We start from the raw sequence: 18,930 nt of genomic DNA, 5'->3' as shown, positions 1-18,930 counted from the left end.
CAAATATTAATATAAAAATATAATTGAACACAAATGAACCAAAAAGTCTATTACCAACATGTACAATTTCTATTAAAAAAACATAATAATAATGTTATTTATCCTACCATGTACATTAATAATTAAGTACAACTCCAAATCACATGGCTTTTTTACTGTTCACCTAATTACTCTTCACTATTTGACAATTATTACATTACTGTATTTAAAAAAAAAACATTTATCTTACTCTTTGAATTTTTTTTAGCACAATTAAGCCCATTAAAAACTAATTGCATGTCTTTTAAGAGGTGATAGTTAAACTGAAAAATAAAATATTTAGGTTAAAAATTCGGGTAAAATTGATGGCAGATCTATAATTGATTTAAAAAGTTCATATGCATTTTTTATATGTATTTGTTATATCGGTCTTTGTAATATTTAAAAACACATTTGATGTCAAATTTTATTTATTTTTTAGTTTTTTTTTTTAATGAAAGAGAAAGAGAAGATTGCTAGATTCTGAACTATAGATAAAAAGTTAGTGATGGGAAAGATTTGGCCAAAAAAATTATCAAATCTTGTATTAAATGATTTCATATGACGAGAAGAATTAGGATTATGTGTTATTATATCTCAGAAAACATCTAAAAAATATATCTAAACTAGGGAGGATTTTTTATTTCAGGATAGTTTCGGGTTTTGGATCGGGTTTTTGTGTTTTTGAAGGCTATGAATTGGTTTAACAGGACTCCCAGGGTATTTTCTAGATAGTTGGGTCAAAATGAGTTTTTTTATAAAACAAAACAACCTTGTTTTTCTGGTCACATCAATAGCCAAATTCTAGAATTTCCAAACAATACTTCATCTATTTTTATCAAAAAATCATATCATTCGTCCCATTAAACTTTAAAAAACATTAAAGGTGCATGCAAACCTTGTCTTGATTAGGCTAGGTGTTGAGCTAGCTTATCATACCCAATACCGCCTAACTTTTATTTTTTTTATTTTTTAGTTTTTTTCATATATTATTGGCTTTTTTATATGTGTTTTTTTTAAATAATTGTTATAAGTTTTAAATTTTAATTAATACATCATCTCTATGGTATTTTTGGATTCTTTAGCATTTCTGCATTTCTTGATTAACGGTTATGTTTTAATTATATTGGACGTGTTTAGTTTTTTTAGATGTCAGTATAATTTATTTGTAATTTTTTTATGTATTTTATATAGATTACATATTATTTTATAAAATCTTTAATATGAGCAACCTTGCATAGTATTTGTTTTTTAAATTTTATTCTATTTAATAAATTTTATGCGTGTGTCATTTTTTATTAAAAATTATTTTTCATAAACAAATTTATTATACAATTAGTTAAATGACCCGTATTACGATATTAAATATCTTTATTTATATTGGTATGCTAATTTTTCTAATTATGTTTTTATATATTACTGATTACTTTTTTTCTATTTATTTACATAATGATTAGTGGTTTATTTAATTAGATGCATATATAAATTTTTTTATTTACATTTATAATTTTTATATAAAAAATATGTTTAAAAAATTCAACATGTTAATATTTATTTGATCATACATCATTGTTTTTAATTTGATCTTTATTTTTATTATTTTTTTTCTTTAAACTTTTTTTATAAAAGTTTTGTTATTTTAAATTTTGTATTTAATTCAAGTTGATATTGTATTGTTTTTTTGGTTCTCACTGATCAGTTTTACATATATGTTTTTTTTGTTATTGTTATTTTTTTGATATAATTTAATTAAAATCAATTTATTTAATTTATCGAGACTAAAATATACTTGCGATGGTGAAATATTTTACTAGGAAAATAATACAAACCCGCATCCCGCAGTATAGGGCAGACACCAGGAACATATATGGTCTCAGCGATGAAGACCATACAGTGACATTAACGCCCCCAGATAGTTACATAACAAATAATGACACCGTGAAATTACCGAAGGAAAATGTCGTTTTCTTGTTATTTTTAATCTTCTATAGCAAACATAAAAATGATAGGGTTGTTTAAACGGAGTTGAATGATGTACGTTGGTAGTTAATTCTAGTCCATATTTTTTATATTTTTAAAATATTTTTTAAGAAAATTAAAAAATTTATTTATTTCAAATTAATTTATTTATTTTCAAATATTTTAGTAGGTGATATTAAAAATAAATTTTAAAAATAAAAATTATTATTTTAATACATTTATAAATAAAAATACGCGCTTTCATTGGCCATGACAATCCGATGAATGTCGGGACCCACTACCCTCCTCTACGGAGCGAGTCCGAGACAAGCTCTTTTCTTTCCACTTCCCGGGATCTATGGGTTCCCTGACCTCATTAAATAAAAGAAATTCATATCCAACGGTCCATATCACTCCCACCTATTAACGGCGACGATTTTTCGCATCTTCTTCCTACAGCCAGGTAAAAAAAAAAAAAAAAACCCATCAATTAATCGTCGAGGAGATATTTTTCAGTGATTTTGCGCCTTATACTTTTTCAATGACTGAAATGCCCCTACATCGCTATCACCGCTGAAGAAATAACTGTACTACCGGGATAGCCTTGTCATTTCGGTGCCTGTGAGCAGGTGGAACTTGATTTGGGTCCCACCTGGAATTCAAACCCGATGGCCCACATCTCATCGCCGCCCACTCAGGTTCGCGCTCTTTGACGGTGACGATTTCTCTTTTCTAATTGTTTTTTTTTTTTTTTCCTTACAGAACCAAAGTATTAAACCATGTGATACTCACGCCTACTTTTTTGTCCATTAATGATAAACCAAAAGACATAAACACCCCCGTCTCTTTTGATGTTGGAGTATACTTGACGTGATGATGTCATATAAATCTGCTGTTGGTCCAGAATAAAATAAAAAACATTTGTATTGTTGCTTCAAACTCAATTTAGTCTTTAAATGTTATTTTATACAAGAAAATGTTTTTTTTTACAAAATCAAGTATAACATCTCAAAAACTTTATAAAAAATGTTTTTTTTTACAAAATCAAGTATAACGTCTCAAAAACTTTATAAAAAATTATTTAGCCCTATATTTATTTTAATTTCATTTTTTTCATCAATTGAATGTTTACCCACAAATAGATTATGGATTTACTTGGAAATTTTTTTATTTTATCATTTTTTTAATTCAACTTTTTTATTTCATGTTAGTAAAAAATTGTGCTAAATAATTTTTTTATAAAGCTTTTGAGATGTTATATTGAATATGAAGCAACAATACAAAGGTTTTTTATTTTATTTTTTAACTAACTAAAACATGCATTTTAAAAGATTTTTGCCTTTAAAAAATTTACCAAAATTATTTTTGATGTTTTTAGTTTTACAATTTATTATTTTGATCATAAACTTTATTTTATTCATATTTTAACTCTTAAATTTGAAATAAAGGAGAGATACACTGAAAAATAATAGAGGAGAGAAAAATCATTTGTTATCTATGTTTTAGCAACAAAAATAATATATTTTTGATGTGAATGAGTTCCATTCAACTAGAAAATTTTAAAAAATGAATGAGTTCCATTCAACTAGAAAATTTTTTTAATTTTTTTTTTTGCCTTTTATATTATAAGAGAAAAAGGTAGATTTAGGGGTATTTTGGGATGAAAAATTGATTTATTGATATTTTTAAATAAAAGTAAATTGATATATAATTATTTAAAATCCTCATACTTAAATTTTGATTTTTCAATCACGAGAATTAATTAAAAAATATTATAAAAAATGATAGCTCGTTTGCAACTTGTTATCCAATCTAAAATAATAATAATAAAAAAAACTCAACACGTCATCAATTTTATAAGAGAAAAAACAACCTAGGTACTTCTGGCCTCTTAGGTAATTGGCCATGCATGCAAACCTGGGTTGCTCAGCCCATCTATGACTATTTTTGTTTTTTATTAATCTTGATTTATTTTTTTAAAATTTTAATTATTTTTAATATATCATTTAATTTACATTAATTTTTTTATTTACATTTAAACTGGTACCCTCTCTTTTATTTTTTAAATTATTTAGCTTATTTTTTAAATGGTATTTAGTTTTTTGGTTTTTTACAATGTTTCAAAAATATATTATGAATTATTTTTATGTTTTCTTTCATATTTGATATAAAAAAAACCGTATTTACTTGATGTATTTATAAAAATAAAAATAATTCTTTATGTTTTCTTTCATATTTGATATAAAACAAACCGTATTTATTTGATGTATTTATAAAAATAAAAATAATTTTTTCTTGTTAAGAAAAGATAATATTTAAGGTAAAATAATTAAAATATATAAATTAAAAGAAAAATTGAGGATATAAATTAAGTATTTACTTACCTATTTGTCTTTTTTATAAGAAAAATTAAATTTTCAATTTAATATTGACAATTTTTTGAATTTATTAGTTTATACATATTTAAATTTATTTTATCAAGTGCAAATAATATCTTTAAATTTGTTAATTATATAAATCATGGTATAATGAAACATATTTGTAATATTAATTTTTTTAATTATGTTAAAAATTAACTTAAAATCCCGCTCGTGACATAGCATTAACAACCTCTTATAACACTTATTGGAACATGTTGTTCGTATTTTTTATTAAATATATACACTAAATTTTTTATTTATAATTAAATTTTTTTCATAATTTCATAACATATTCACAATAGCTTTGCATTTATTAAGTTAAAAACATTTTGATTCGAACACCAGTACGGATTAATTAATTAATAATTAAATGTACGAAGCATGGATTTCACAGCAGGGGTACTCTGGTAATCTAACTTCCAAAGAAAACTTGGACGGGATCCATTTCTCCGCAAAGCAGCAATCAACGGTGCAGAGGTCTTCCTTTTACTGAAAGTAATCATCAATTAATTTTTAGAAATATATTAAAATATTTTTTTAAATTTATTTTTAATAAATATATTAAAATAATTTTAAAACACGTTTTAAACTTAAAAAACAAAAACCGTTGGCTAATAACAGAAATAAAAAGGTTAGCCCGCTTTGGAGGCAAAATGGTAAATTCATCAGACAATAAATAGAATTCGTACACGAACGAGAACTTACTTTATGTTAAATGGTTTCACACTCCTTCGAATAGAGGAGGAGATCCCAACTCAGTTCCCATCACTCCACAGAAATCAAAAGAAAATTCAAAAAAATAAAGAATTAAAAGGGTAAAAGGGAGAGGTTATTATTTTTATTTATTTATTTATAAAATCTAACTGGAATATATTTCTTACACTATTGGATTCTTCCTTTTCTTCTTCATTTACTTATCTCAATCTCTCTCACACATTACCTCCATAACTCATACAAGATATTTTATTGATATTTTTCTTTCAAAATAAAGAAACCCTTTTTTTTTCCTTTTCTTTTCGGGGTTAGATGATTTGTGTTGAGGAATGAAAATTTGGGTTGTTTATCTATTTCTTAATTAGGGGTTAGTTTTGATTGTTGCTTTTAAGTGGAAACTGAAATTACTGATAAATTACATAAAAAGAAAACGCTTTATTATTGCTTCATAGAAACTGTGCTGTGATGCCAGACCACAACAACAGGCAGGTTAAGAGCAATGCTGTGTCAAATCAATCTGCTGATAACATTGAAGGTAGGTAGTAGCATCATATTTATGTGTGTACTCTTTCCTTGAGGCAGTGAAGATCTGCCTCTTTTTTTTTTTTGGGGCCTTTTTGGGTTTTTCTAAAGTGATGTGATCATGGTCTGGTAGTTTGCTTTTGTTGCTGTCATCAACAATTACAGATGCATATTTTTGCTGTGGATGGTTGATTAAGGAACATGCTACAAGTTACTGGCCTCTTTTTGTCTTGTCTGGAAAAAAACTGTAATTATTGATTTGTGTTTGTAATCGTATTATATGGTTTAGGCAAGTTGTAACTGGCTTTGTTATCAATTTGTTGATCACTGGTGGGTTTTTGGTATCAAGAGTTTTGGGGGCGCTTGATGCAATCAATGTATAAATTGATGAAATGAAGCTTTTGCGGATTCCTGTTTCTTTATTGTGATTCCTAATGTTGCTGGAATTGGAAAGTTTGTTACTTTCTTTGATGTTTTGTGTGTTTTAGCAAATTATTAATTAATGTGGGTTTCTTTTTACTTTTCTGTTATTGTAGTAAATAATTTGATCTATATTATGTGGTTCCTTTTGGTTTGGGAAGTCCAAACTTGTTACAGACTTTTGCTAATTAGTTTCTCATGTGGCTTTGTGGACAGGTGCTCTAGTTAATGATGTAATCCTTGTGTAGGCTGTGAGGGCTTTTAACTTGATTCTTTGGCCTTGTTATGTGTTGCAGAAGCATTTTGGCGTTTGAAGATACATGATCCTCAAGAGCAAGGTGGTATGGCTCAATCAAGTCCATACCCGGATCGTCCTGGCGTGCCAGATTGTGGATATTTTTTAAGGACTGGATTTTGTGGTTATGGAAGCAATTGTCGTTATAATCATCCTATTTATGCTGCCCAGGTAAAATGCATCGTTGCTTTAGAATTTGTTATTTTCTCTTTGGCCCATACCTGTGGTTTCGATGTTTAGCCCTGGGCCTACTTGATGTAAATTCTGTCTAATGTGCATGTCTTCTACTATTACCTAGCTTTCTCAATAGTTTGTGGTTCTGGTTTTGTTATTCTCTGTACAGGGCACTCAATTGAGAGAAGAACTTCCAGAGAGAATCGGACAACCTGACTGTGGGGTAAATTCTTCTTTGCCCTGTCTCTTGAAAAGAAGTTGAGCTTCATTTCATTGATGACCATGGGAAATTTCATTAAAAAAAAAGAAAAAGAATTGGCCTGTTAACATATGCCTATCGTGTTTCTCTTCTATCCTTTTTCTCTTGCTTATTATCATGGTAAATTGATAGTAGTACATTTTTGTGGTGAATCCAATGCAAGGAGAGAAATTCACATATTAGTGTCGACATATGTTATCAACCACCTTATGAAACTATAGTCAAATCATGCTTTTACCATGAGTGCCTCTTTTTGTTTTTTTTTTTCTTCTCCACAAAGAGATCGCATTTGGTTGTTTGAGATACCTGTGATGGCTGAAGTCAATTACTACATTAGTCTACCCGAATAATTAGAGTTTTCCATGAGCCTTTCTTCTTCAAAGCTCATGATTTTTTAGATAAATAAGAAATTATGCTTGATTTAGAGTTAAAGATTTTGATTGGATTTGATCTTCATTACATGTGTCTGGAATTCTATGAGATGAGGAGATTGACTTGACGCTCAACAATTTATCAATGGTTATTGGTAAACACAAGGGATTCCTTTTTTGAGGGAATACTAGTTAAATTCCATGTTAGATATAATGCCTTACAGAAAACTCTGTAATTTATACCTTTCTGATTCAAAATGTCCATTGCAGTATTATATAAAGACAGGAACTTGCAAATATGGATCAACCTGTAAATATCATCATCCAAGAGACAGGAATGGTGCAGGACCAGTTTCATTCAATGTGTTAGGCCTTCCAATGCGTCAGGTGTTTCCTGACATCTGGATTTGTTTTTTTCCTGGCTTTCCTAATGTTTACTAAGTGCTGTAGACCAGATAAATTGACTTTCTAACTTAGAAATATGTACTTTTAGGATGAAAAATCATGTCCTTACTACACGCGGACCAGATCATGTAAATTTGGAGTGGCATGCAAATTCCACCATCCCCAGCCTGCATCACTTGGAACTAGCTTGCCTCTTACTGGAGCTGCTGCCTTTGGATCTACAGGATCACCAATTGTTCCATCTTCAGGTCTGCCTTATGTAGGTGGACTTCCAACATGGTCATTACCAAGAGCACCACCGTATATGTCTGGTACACACTTACAGGGTCCACAGGCTTATATGCCTGTTGTTGTTTCTCCTCCTCAAGGCATTGTTCCTGTACCAGGCTGGAACACCTATGTGGTAATTAAAATTTCTTTTGCCATAAATGATTGACATAAATGTGGCATGATGGTTAGGAAGGTTCTGTTTTTCTGTGATTTGTCATTGCATTTTCATTGTTTCATAGTTTAATCCAAAAAATGTGAGTTATCAGAACTTCACATTATGAATTTATGATGCCCATAATCAATGCAATCCACTTCACCGTGTTCTGGTTCCCTCTGTGATTGATTTCATCGTTGCACCTTTCTGAAGTGTGTACTGCATCATATTAACTAAAAATCAAACTCTTAAGAAGTATGATTACTTGAGTCTGTCATGCTGACTGAATTAGTTCTGCAACTTTGAGTTGCCTTGTTAATGTGAATAAAGTTGTAGGATGATACCTCTACATCCAACATCAAAGAATTAGCTGCCTTTTTGTTATTATCTGGCAAGGCAATTGTTTTGGAGGAGTGGGGTAGTTGGGCTGCAGGTTCATGCTCAAAAAGTATTAATTATAGGATGGACTCAAACAAGTAAAGGATTTAAAAAGTTCTCCTATGTGGTTTTGTATTGAAATTCTGGGATTATGGAAGGGAAATTATTATTATTTCTCGAGCAACAATTGATCTGTCTAGATTATTTGATGCAATAAAGATACTCCCGCATCCATCATCTGGTGGTGCTAGTTCTCAGAAAACAAAAAAAGGTCCCTGTCCCTGTGGAAAAAGTTGTGAACTGACACCGAGACTTCATAAATTAGTATTGGGACATATGCATGCAGCAGTGTTCTGCAATGCAGCCTAGGAATAGTCACAATAAACTCTCTCAAACTTTTTATATTTGTTTGCTCATTGGCTTTTTTAATATTGCATCTAGTTATTCTCTTATTGCATTTTCTTGGGGAAAGGGATTTTTAAATTTTTTATTGCATCTCATATCATGGTTTTATTTGTTTACCAGGGAAACTCGAACCCTATGTCTTCTTCTAGTATTCTGGGATCCAGCCGTGCTTATGACTCGAGAAACCACGGCGACTCCGGTTCTAGTGGGCAGGCACATTTGTTATCAGCAGCCATTCCTGCTCTCCCTGAGAGACCTGATCAACCAGAATGCCGGCATTTTATGAGTTCTGGGACCTGCAAATATGGTTCTGACTGCAAGTACCATCACCCAAAAGAAAGGATTGCACAACTAGCAACCAGCACTATGGGCCCATTTGGCCTTCCCTTGAGACCTGTAAGCTCTCTGTATACTTAACATTTGGTGGCCTGGAGTCAGTATCTTACATGAAACAATTTCGCTTGAATAATTCTGGTTGTTTTAATTTAGTGGGAATCTTAAATTTACTGGTGAACTATTTCTATATTAAAGGAGTTTATATGGCAAAACATTGATTTCTTTGCTCTTCTTTCACATGCAGGGGCAAGCTGTGTGCCCAGACTACAGTATGTATGGAATCTGCAAGTTTGGCCCAACTTGCAGATATGATCACCCCTTACCTACATACCCTTATAGCTATAGTCTGAGCCTGCCCTCTCTATCTATGAGGGATTCATCTCTGGTAACTTATCCAAGAATGGCACAAGCAGCCCTGTCATCTGCAACTCCTGTTTCCTTGTCTAAACTTCCTGATCTGATCCGGAATCCTGATGGTGCAAGCTACAACAAGCATCAAAATTCTGATTCAAACACGAAGACTTTGGATGATCCAACTGAGCATGCTGGTTCCCCACCACCACACTCATCACAGGCTTCTTCGGAACCTTCACATGATTAATTTGATTCAGCTCAGGTCTCACCATTTTGTTCTGTTTTTTTTTTTTTTTTTTTGGGGATACTCGATACTCTTTAAAGGAGATTTTTGTCACAAGACCTCTATCCCCCCCTTTTCACCTGTGTTTCTGCGGAGTGTTATAGGTGGTTTGAAGTTAAAACGTAATGAGCATAAATGATGGGGGGGTGGAAGGCGTTTTTTGTTGTGAATAAAATGCAGGTGAAATTTGTGATATTCGTCCCTTGGATGTGTTCTTCTTGCTTCGGCGATATCCATCCATAACAAGATTATGCTATAATGTTTCATTTTTAATGGTCGCCAGGCACCACAAGCATATGTTGTCTGTGCATTATACGGATGAAATGTTGGCCGCGTGATTCAAAATGCATTAGCTGCTGTTCACAGTAAACGAGAGAGCCAAGTGCAAGCATTAGAAAAATGACTTGGGTATTTGGTCGCCTTGAATATAAGAGACTGTATTTTCCCTTTTATTTATTTATTTTTTTGTGCTGTTGGGGTTGGGAAGAGCATGCATAATTGCTGAGAGTAGCTTGGTTGTTTGGTACGGATGCTAATGTCTTGTAGCAAGCCTCCGTTGTGTGAGCTTCTGGCGTTCCTTCTGCCGAATTTCCTCCGGCGGGGCATTTGACGTGGTCATTTTTTATTGTCCCGAACTCTTGTTTCTCGGTCGGAAGTGTTTCCCGGCTTTCTTATTCCTTTGTTGGACATCACCTAGAGATTGCTCATTATTCATGTAAAAAGTTAGCATACCCCGCCAACCGGCTGTTAAATTTCATGGATTTGCGTGGACGTTGAAAAACGAAAGGTGGGTCGCCCTTTTACCCAGAAATGATGTTGGTTGTTTAGCTGTAAAAAAATGTATAGATAAAAGTAACACTTCAGTTCTTTTTTTTTTTTTTGTTAAAAAAAGTTAAAAAGAATTTGAAATTTACTGCTCAAAAATAATATTTCTCTAGGTGTACTAGTTTTTTAGATTTGTATTGTTTTCATAAAACATATTTTAAATGTTTTTCATAGTTTTTCATCGCAAGTTTTTCAAATAAATAAATAAATAAATAAATAAAATAATGAATAATATAATTTTTTTACTATATTCAAGTATTTTTTAGTAATTTAAATTATTATTTCTTTTTTTATCTTCATATTTAATTAGTATTATAAATTTATTTGTTTTTATTATGATTCTAATATAGATTTATTTTTTAAGTTAACAAGTATAAAATTTGCATGATAATTTCTAATTTGAATGAAATAATTGATATTTTATATAGATTTATAAATTATGTTTTTCTTTTTTTTTAATGAAAAATAACTATAATCTTGCCATTACTTTTTTATTTTTTCAATGGAAAAATTCTTCTCTGTTCTCAACAAATGACTTTTTTGCAAGAAAAATTTATTGGAAAAAAAAGTTAGAAAAGGCAAAAAAATGAAAATAAAAAAGAAAAATGTTTTTTTTATTTTTTTATTAGACCCATGGTTTTCTGAGGTAAAAATATGTGTGTGGATATTCATATATCATCGAGAGTCTCTACCCAAGCCCGTCTAATAATCATAGGATTTGGGTTAGCTTATTGAACAAATTTGTCTCATGAACAACTCTAATTACGTGATTATTGGTAATCAACCATGATTAGAGAAGGAAAACTCAAGAGAAATAAGCTTTTTGTTAGTTTTCTCCTATAGAAGAGATCTCTGTAGATGTCTTTTATCAGTTTAAAGACAACTAATGTGGATGATAACTTTGCTCTTGCAAAATCAGTTTAAAGGAAGGATAATTGACATGTGACTGATACCAAAAAGAAAAGGCGGGAAGGAGCAGCAACTAGAATATTGCAGGTGGGATATGGTAGTTAAGTCGTTACAACTAGTTGATTAGGCTGTTATAGCTAGTTGGAGTCGCTTGAATCGATTAGAGGAGATTAGTTGTAATCAACCAGTCCAAGTATATAAGCATCGATTAGAGGAGATTAGTTGTAATCAACAAGTCCATGTAAATGGAGAACTTGAAAGACAAGCAAGAAATGAAGTGTATTTCTACATCTTTTCAGTTTCTTCTACTTCTCCCTCGCTTCTCTTCTAAAGTCTTGTTTGTTGAGGAGATCCTTAACAATTGGTATAAGAGCTCGATCTCCTCGATCACAAAGAATAATCAAGTAGAATCAACGCAATACAATGGTTGATAACAATAAGATCAAAGTTGACGAGGAGCATGGAAGGAAGATGGATGAACAAATACAATAACTACACGAAAAGTTACAAAAGATGGCTTATAATCAAGCTAGGAAGAATGAACAACTGGAATTGAAGATGGATTCCATCATAGCCACATTACAGATTCTTACTGGGAACAAAAATGGCGACAAGGAAGGTAGACTTGGTATGGAAACAGATGGAATACTTTCTCATCAAAGAAGTAATCAGAGAAGATAGGGCAATGAGATTCAAGAAGAGCAAAAAAGGATATAACGGAGCTTGACTTAAAGGGGAGTTAACAACCTTTCATGGAGAGAATCCAAAAAGCTGGTTAAGGAGATGTAGAAAGTTTTTCAAAATGAGCTACATACCAATTCATCAGTAGGTGGAGATGGACTCTTTTTCTTATAATAAACATTACTAGAAAATTAATAAATAAAATAAAAATATTAATAAAATATTTTTAACAATAAATTACAATACAGATTATTGATGAAAATATTCTTTCAATATACACCGAAACAATTATAATAATAAAAAATAATTAAAATAAAATTAAAAAATGTAATAACATGTTATTTATACCAATAAAATTAATTTTATTAATAAAATCTGCTGATAAAATCATTGGTAAATATCCAATTAAATACTTATATAAACAAAAAAATAAAGAGAGAGATTATATTGGCGCTTTAAATACGGAGATAAGTATATAGCAGGGCATCAATGTAATAAGTAAAGGATTATATATGATGGAAAGGCTAGAAGACGAACATGGAGAGTTCTTGAAAGTTACAGACGGTGAAAAAAAAATAATTCTAAGTGAAGATGAAATAGCAAGGGGATATGGATTTTCACAAAATGCCTTTGCTAGGAGCTATGCTCACCATACTATCAGGACTGAAGGATGTTGCCAGGGAAGGAATTTGATAGTTTTAATTGACAATGGAAGCACTCACAACTTTATCAATATCAAGGTGGTGCAAAAAATCAAAATCACTACAGTTAAGACCATTGTTTTCGTAGTAACTGTTGCAAATGGAAGCATTATAAGGTGTGACTCTCATTGCTTAAAGTTTGACCTAGTTCATGCAAAACTTACGAGTTTCTAGGTCACTTAAGAATGATAAGGCTAAAAAGATGTGATTAGGAGTGAATTGGCTACAAAAGACATTCTCCAATTCTACTCGACTTCATTAAAATGAAGTTGTCATTTAGGAAGAGAGGTATAATGATACAATTGAAAGGAATATGAGAGAATGCTTAGTTTCAGCTTGGAGCCACCAAAGTACAAAAGAGTTTAAAGGAATCCATTTATGGGTTCACAAGGAAATTTTTTTAATGTGAAAGCAATCGAGAAAACTAGTCTAATTGTGCAAGCTACAACAATTAAAGAACTATTAAATGAATTTGAAGAGGTTTTCTCGTAACCAAAACAATTACCTCCAGAAAAAACCTTGGATCACAATATTACATTGACCCCTAAAACTAAGCTAGTTAATATTAGGCATACAAGAGGTTTTATATACATAAAGAAGAGAATGAAAGATTGATTAGGTATGTCGTGACATGCATAATATTAAATGATGGAGCTATCTTATTAAATTTAAAGGGTTTTGGGTTTAATTATAAATATATGATTTGAGAGAGTCGCTATTTAGTATTATAATTACTAGAAAACTTAATGGTCTGCAAGAATCTGGGTAAGAGGACTAGTTGTGCAAGGGGAAAACACATACCCCCAATATACTCTACTTAAGATAAACTGTATTGTTGATTGATTGTTATTTTAAATCGTATTTCTATTTATTGGTCTCATTTAGGATTTAAAGCGAATCTATTTTCATGAAGAAGTCTCTATTTTATCGAATTAAATTCTAACTGCTCCAAAATCAAAATTTTAACATTGTATTTATTTTATTTTTTGTGTTTTTAATACCTGACACATTACAGTATAATTTTATACTCAAAATATCAAAGTCTACATTTATATCCTAACACTTTGAATAGTAATTAAAAGTAATTATTGTGGTGTAGACTTTATATCCTATCACTTTGAATATTAATTAAAAATAATTATTATGGTATTTTGGCCAAACTTTAATGGATAATAATATACTGGTTACAATATTCATTTTGTATTTTTTAAAACATCATAAAAATACATTTTTTTTAAATATACATGAAAAACCTTTAGAATTTGACCATATGCATGGATACAAAACATATATATATTTTTTATGTTTTTGAAATGAGGAATTCTTTTAATCCTTTTGGATTTTTTTTGAAATTTCAGAGAAAAACTGAGTATTTTTAATACTGGGTCTATATTTTATAATGTAAGTCTACAGTTTAATATTAAATGAAATTCTTGAAAAAAAATGTTTTTGTGTTTTATGAAATAAAGGAATTATTTTTTAAATTTTTGAGATTTTGTTTTTTGAAATTTCAGAGAAAAATCAGGTGTTTTTAATATAAAATTTGTATTTTACAATGTATGTCTACAGTCCGATATTAGACAATAATTATTGAAAAAATATGCAAGGGACCCATAAATAATTTCATAATGGTCCCTAAATGTTTTGAAAATTTTAAGTATTTGTTTGGCTTAACACACAAATAAGGACAAATTATAGTTAAAGGAAAAAGGCATAGAGCATGCTTATCAAACAAACCCTTAGCCTAAAGTCAAAGGTATTAAAAATGCCTTAAGGGCATGTTTGGGAAATAGGCCTTAAGGACCCAAACAAGGTCTTATTTTTTAAGAAAAAATGAGGTGTGCCAAGCATGTCCTTATATCTAGGTTGAGCATGGTCCAACCATATAGACCGGGTCTATTGGGCTTGAGGCCCAAGCCCATATGGTCAGGTTGGGTAATTGCCTAGTCTAACCTGATTTTCTAAGCTGATAGACAGTCTAAAAAATATTTATTTATTAAGTTTATTTATTTATATTTTATGATGTGGGTTAGACCCAGCTTATAAAACTTGGTGGCTCAGTCTACTGACCAATTTACTCTGCAGAACGTGAATTATTTCATGTTCTGCATGTTTATGTTTGCATTAATTGATAAAAAGAGAGGAAAATGACTACTTGAGTTGGATGAGGGTGTTGGATGGGTAGTGGAGCTTTAGACGTGGCGTGGTGGCCTATTAGTAGAGCTAGTGGCAATTGTGTGAGGGTCTGCGGTGGTTGTTAAAAGTTGGAGAAACTGCACTGGAGGAGAAAAAGAAATGTGAAGGTTGTAGTGGAGAGCTACCGTGGTTGGTTGCAGTGATGATGGATGGTTGCTCTGACATGAAGGAGTTTGTGGTTGCTCATGGTGATGCTATCTAGGTTAGTTGTAGTGCCGTGGTGGAAAAAAAAAGAAAGAAAAGTGGTGGAAATGTAAGAAGGAATGGGGGTTGCTTGCAGGGCTGAAAAAAGGATGAAAAAGGTTGGGTAAATGTGCTTTTTAGGTGGTGGTGGTGGTGTTTTTGGAAATGCAATAGAAGTTTTTCTCCTCTCTTTTTTTAGAGAAAACTAGTGTGTAAGGGATGTTTTTGCTTTGTTTTTTTTGCTTTCTTTCTCTCCCAATCTTCTCCTCCTCTATCGCATAAAATTCACCTCTATTTATAGGGGATGAAAAAAGGATATGAAATGTTTATCTGATATAAAACTTGGTCTTTGATTCAAATAGGAAGGATTCCAAATGGTAGCAAAAAGTCATCATCACAAGTTGTAAAGGCTTATCGGGTCAGTCTCTCTGGGTCAACTTTGTAGCAAGTTCAGGGCTTCTAAGGGACAATTTCTTTGTTTAGAGGTGCAATGGTAGGTAATGAGAGTGATGTCTTTTTTTTTTCCTTGTATGGTGAAGGTATGAGAGAGAAGGAAGGCTTAAAAAGTGGTATTAGAGCTGCCATTCTTGTTATTGAAGGTTGAAGATAATATATAGAACCATCTCGTCTGACACTATTTTATTTTATTTTACTTTTATTAACCAAAACAACATTGTTTTGATCTAAAACATGTCATTTTGGTCAAAACAACACCAACTCGCACCATTTCATTAAAATAAAATGGTGTTGTTTTGGGGTTTTTGACCTAAATTACATTATTAAACCCTTTTTAATTTTAGTGCAATCTTTTAATTTATTAAATTAAGTACTTAATTGAATTTTGATTAAAAGAATCAATTCAACTTTACACCTATCAAGTTTTAAAATAATCGCTTGAATTCAACAACCTTTTCAACTTGGTTGTGGGTATTTTTAATTTTACCCCAAATTGACATTTAAACTTCTAATTTCTTCAATTTCACCTCTAATTAACATTCAAACTTTTAATTTCTTCAATTTCATCCCTATTTTGAATTGAATTTATTCCTTAAGTTTGCACGTCTTTTGTAAAAAAGTCCTTGGTTCTAAGTTTCTTTAATTTGGCCTTTAATTGACCTCCAAACTTTTATTTTCTTTGAATTTTGTCCATGATTTTGCTTAATTGAGTTTGAAAAAAATATAATTTGGTCTTCTAAAATTCAAATCTTCTCAATTAAATCCAAATTGGGATTCTAAACTTATTTTTTCACCAATTAGGTCCCTAATAAAATTAATTTGACCAATTAAAAGTCTAATTAAGTCCTTGCACTTAATTAATTCTATTAATTTAACCCAAATTAATTCTTAAATTTAATTAAATTTTTAATTAAGCTAATGATTAAATCAAATTGGCCTATTAAAAGTACAATTAAGTTTTTAGACTTAATTTTTATACGCATACGTCCAATAGTCATTTAATTTGATCTTGAATTTAGATTGTTTTTCAAACTTGGTTATAATTGGGCTCTTGATTTTTGTCAAAAATCTCAATATGATTCCAACATGCATTTGAAATCCTTCTTAGTATGTTCTTGCTAAATTGCCAGTCTTTTTTGTTTTGAATTTTAAAAGAAAAAGATAATGTTAGAGAAAACCTAAGAAATTGGGTTATGATTGTTGCCCTCCTTTTATAATGCTTGCGACAAAAAGTCTCATAAGGACTTCTTTTTTATATAAAAATGCAAGTATATTAATAGATAAAAAATTTATGGTGCTGGAGAACTTGCAAGTTCGCATACAATGATTTACAAAAGCAGGGAATAGACTCCCTGAAAAACTTTACATCAAAGCCATCACTAACGAGCTAAAATTAATAGACAATGGTTATGTGAGGAATCATAAATTACAAGGTTCCCAACCTAACACAAAGCAAAAGCCAAGACAACTAGGCAAGAAGACGCCTTGGGCATTATCTGAAACAGGAAACCTAAAGAAGACGTCTTAGGCACCATAAATTACAAGGAGTGACAAATATGAGCATTATATAGCACAACAAACTTCAAGAGAAGTAGCAACAAGCAATGCGATCAGCTCAAAAGTAGTGACTATATGGACTGCAAACTGAAGAGAACAAAACATCCCACAATACAGAACATCCACCAATATGGCCAGCTCATAGAAATTTAAGGATGATTGTTCTTATGAAAGTGCAATATCATGTAAAATAAAACCTGAAATCTCAAAAAAACAAATTCAACCAGTATGCAGGAGTTTTTAAAAACTTTTCCATTCCTTTCTTCCCATATCAACTAGACAACAATGCTAAGGGAGACCTTTTTCATCCTAGCAACAATGTTCCCCCCATAATATTAAGGCCCTGAACATCATTATTAATGGTGGCCATACCCCTACAGAGCTGAAGCCAGGATTTCAACTTTGACCACAAGAGGGATGTCCAACTGCAAGCAAAAAAAAAGGTGACTATGGCTTTCCTCATGATCCAGACAAAAGACACAACTAGCATTAGTATCAACAAAGTGTAGCCTATCTTTAGTTCTCAATGTCTCAAGCAAAGCAAGCCAAAGGATGAAACTATGTCTTGGTAAACACCAAGGTTCCCAAACAACCTTAACTCTTAACACCGGGGTTCCTTTGAATCTCAAAAACTCATTAGCATGACCCGAGGAGTGATCAGAAATATTGGCCCAACTTTGCATCATAGAGATCATTTCTGATTGACCCCCACAGTCTGTAAGGAGTTGATCTTGAAGAGTAAGAAGGGACTTTCATAAGGGAGAAGAGGTTCACTGTAAAGGAACCAACCAAATAGAACTATGTTACAAGTAAAAATGGTGCACCCATCTAATCCAAATCGAGTTAGTCTTTAAATAGATATTCCATAGCTATTTTGCAATGAAACAACGGTTCCTTGCCCTGATGGCATAGAGCCCCAGGCCTCTTTCATCATTTGGAAAACAAATGTGTTTTCAGGCTAGTAAGGTAGACTTACTTCTAGCTGTGTTACCAGACCATAAGAAGTTCCTGCAAATACATGTAATGTGGTTGATGATAGTATCTATCATGGGAAAATACTAAGCCAAAATTGCATTATGCCAAAGAAAACAAATCTAATTAATTCCAGCCACCTAGCGTAGGATAAATGCCTACCCATCCAGCCTTGTATAGTAGATTCTAGTTTATGCAAGAGAGGGGAAAACTGACTAGAAAGAAGCTTGTGGGGACTGAGCGGGATACCAAGTATTTGAAGGGGAAGCTGCCTTCAGAAAAACAAGAATCTTAAAGGATACCCTGCTTAATACTGACTTCACCTCCACCAATATAAATAGAAAATTTCCTTGCATTAATGTGTAACCTGAGGCTTGGCCAAGATATGTAGCTGTTCCAGAAGAATCCTAATAGAAAATCTATCCCCTCAACATAATAGAAGAATGTCATCAATAAAAGCAAGGTGACAGATATGGTGAAATGCACACTTTAGGTGATAACGGAAGTTTGGTTGTTGAGATGCTATCTTCAGCATACAGGAGAGGTTCTCGTAAACAAGAAATAGAGAGGGAAAAAGAGGGTCACCCTGCCGAACTCCACACTTTCTATGGAAGAAATCATATAAGCTGCCATTGATAGCAATATATGTTAGGTTGTTGCCATTTCATGTGCAGCAAATGGACGGCACCAACCATTGACTATTGGCAGCCACC

General features: G+C 31.4%; 1 protein-coding gene across 1 annotated transcript; it reads left to right on the top strand.

Annotated features, from left to right (window-relative positions):
- Positions 1-5,254: 5,254 nt before the first annotated feature.
- LOC105114157 (zinc finger CCCH domain-containing protein 3) lies at positions 5,255-10,015 on the top strand. Its single transcript, XM_011010618.1, has 7 exons — positions 5,255-5,646; positions 6,350-6,519; positions 6,692-6,745; positions 7,423-7,539; positions 7,646-7,960; positions 8,885-9,160; positions 9,345-10,015. Exons 1-7 carry the CDS (start codon positions 5,577-5,579, stop codon positions 9,699-9,701), a joined length of 1,359 nt encoding a protein of 452 aa, XP_011008920.1. The 5' UTR covers positions 5,255-5,576; the 3' UTR covers positions 9,702-10,015.
- The last annotated feature ends 8,915 nt before the right edge of the window (positions 10,016-18,930 follow it).

Source organism: Populus euphratica, unplaced genomic scaffold (assembly GCF_000495115.2).
Source record: "Populus euphratica unplaced genomic scaffold, PopEup_1.0 scaffold496.1, whole genome shotgun sequence".
Lineage (NCBI taxonomy): Eukaryota > Viridiplantae > Streptophyta > Magnoliopsida > Malpighiales > Salicaceae > Populus > Populus euphratica.
Note: the sequence above shows the minus strand (reverse complement) of the source record. Positions and strands in the feature narration are given on the sequence as shown.

Bases quoted from the DNA above. Each gene is read 5' to 3' on its own strand.
- LOC105114157 (XM_011010618.1), top strand. From the start codon at position 5,577: ATGCCAGACCACAACAACAGGCAGGTTAAGAGCAATGCTGTGTCAAAT. The intron at 6,746-7,422 runs GTAAATTCTTCT...TGTCCATTGCAG, and splicing joins TCGGACAACCTGACTGTGGG to TATTATATAAAGACAGGAAC. The intron at 7,540-7,645 runs GTGTTTCCTGAC...ATGTACTTTTAG, and splicing joins TAGGCCTTCCAATGCGTCAG to GATGAAAAATCATGTCCTTA.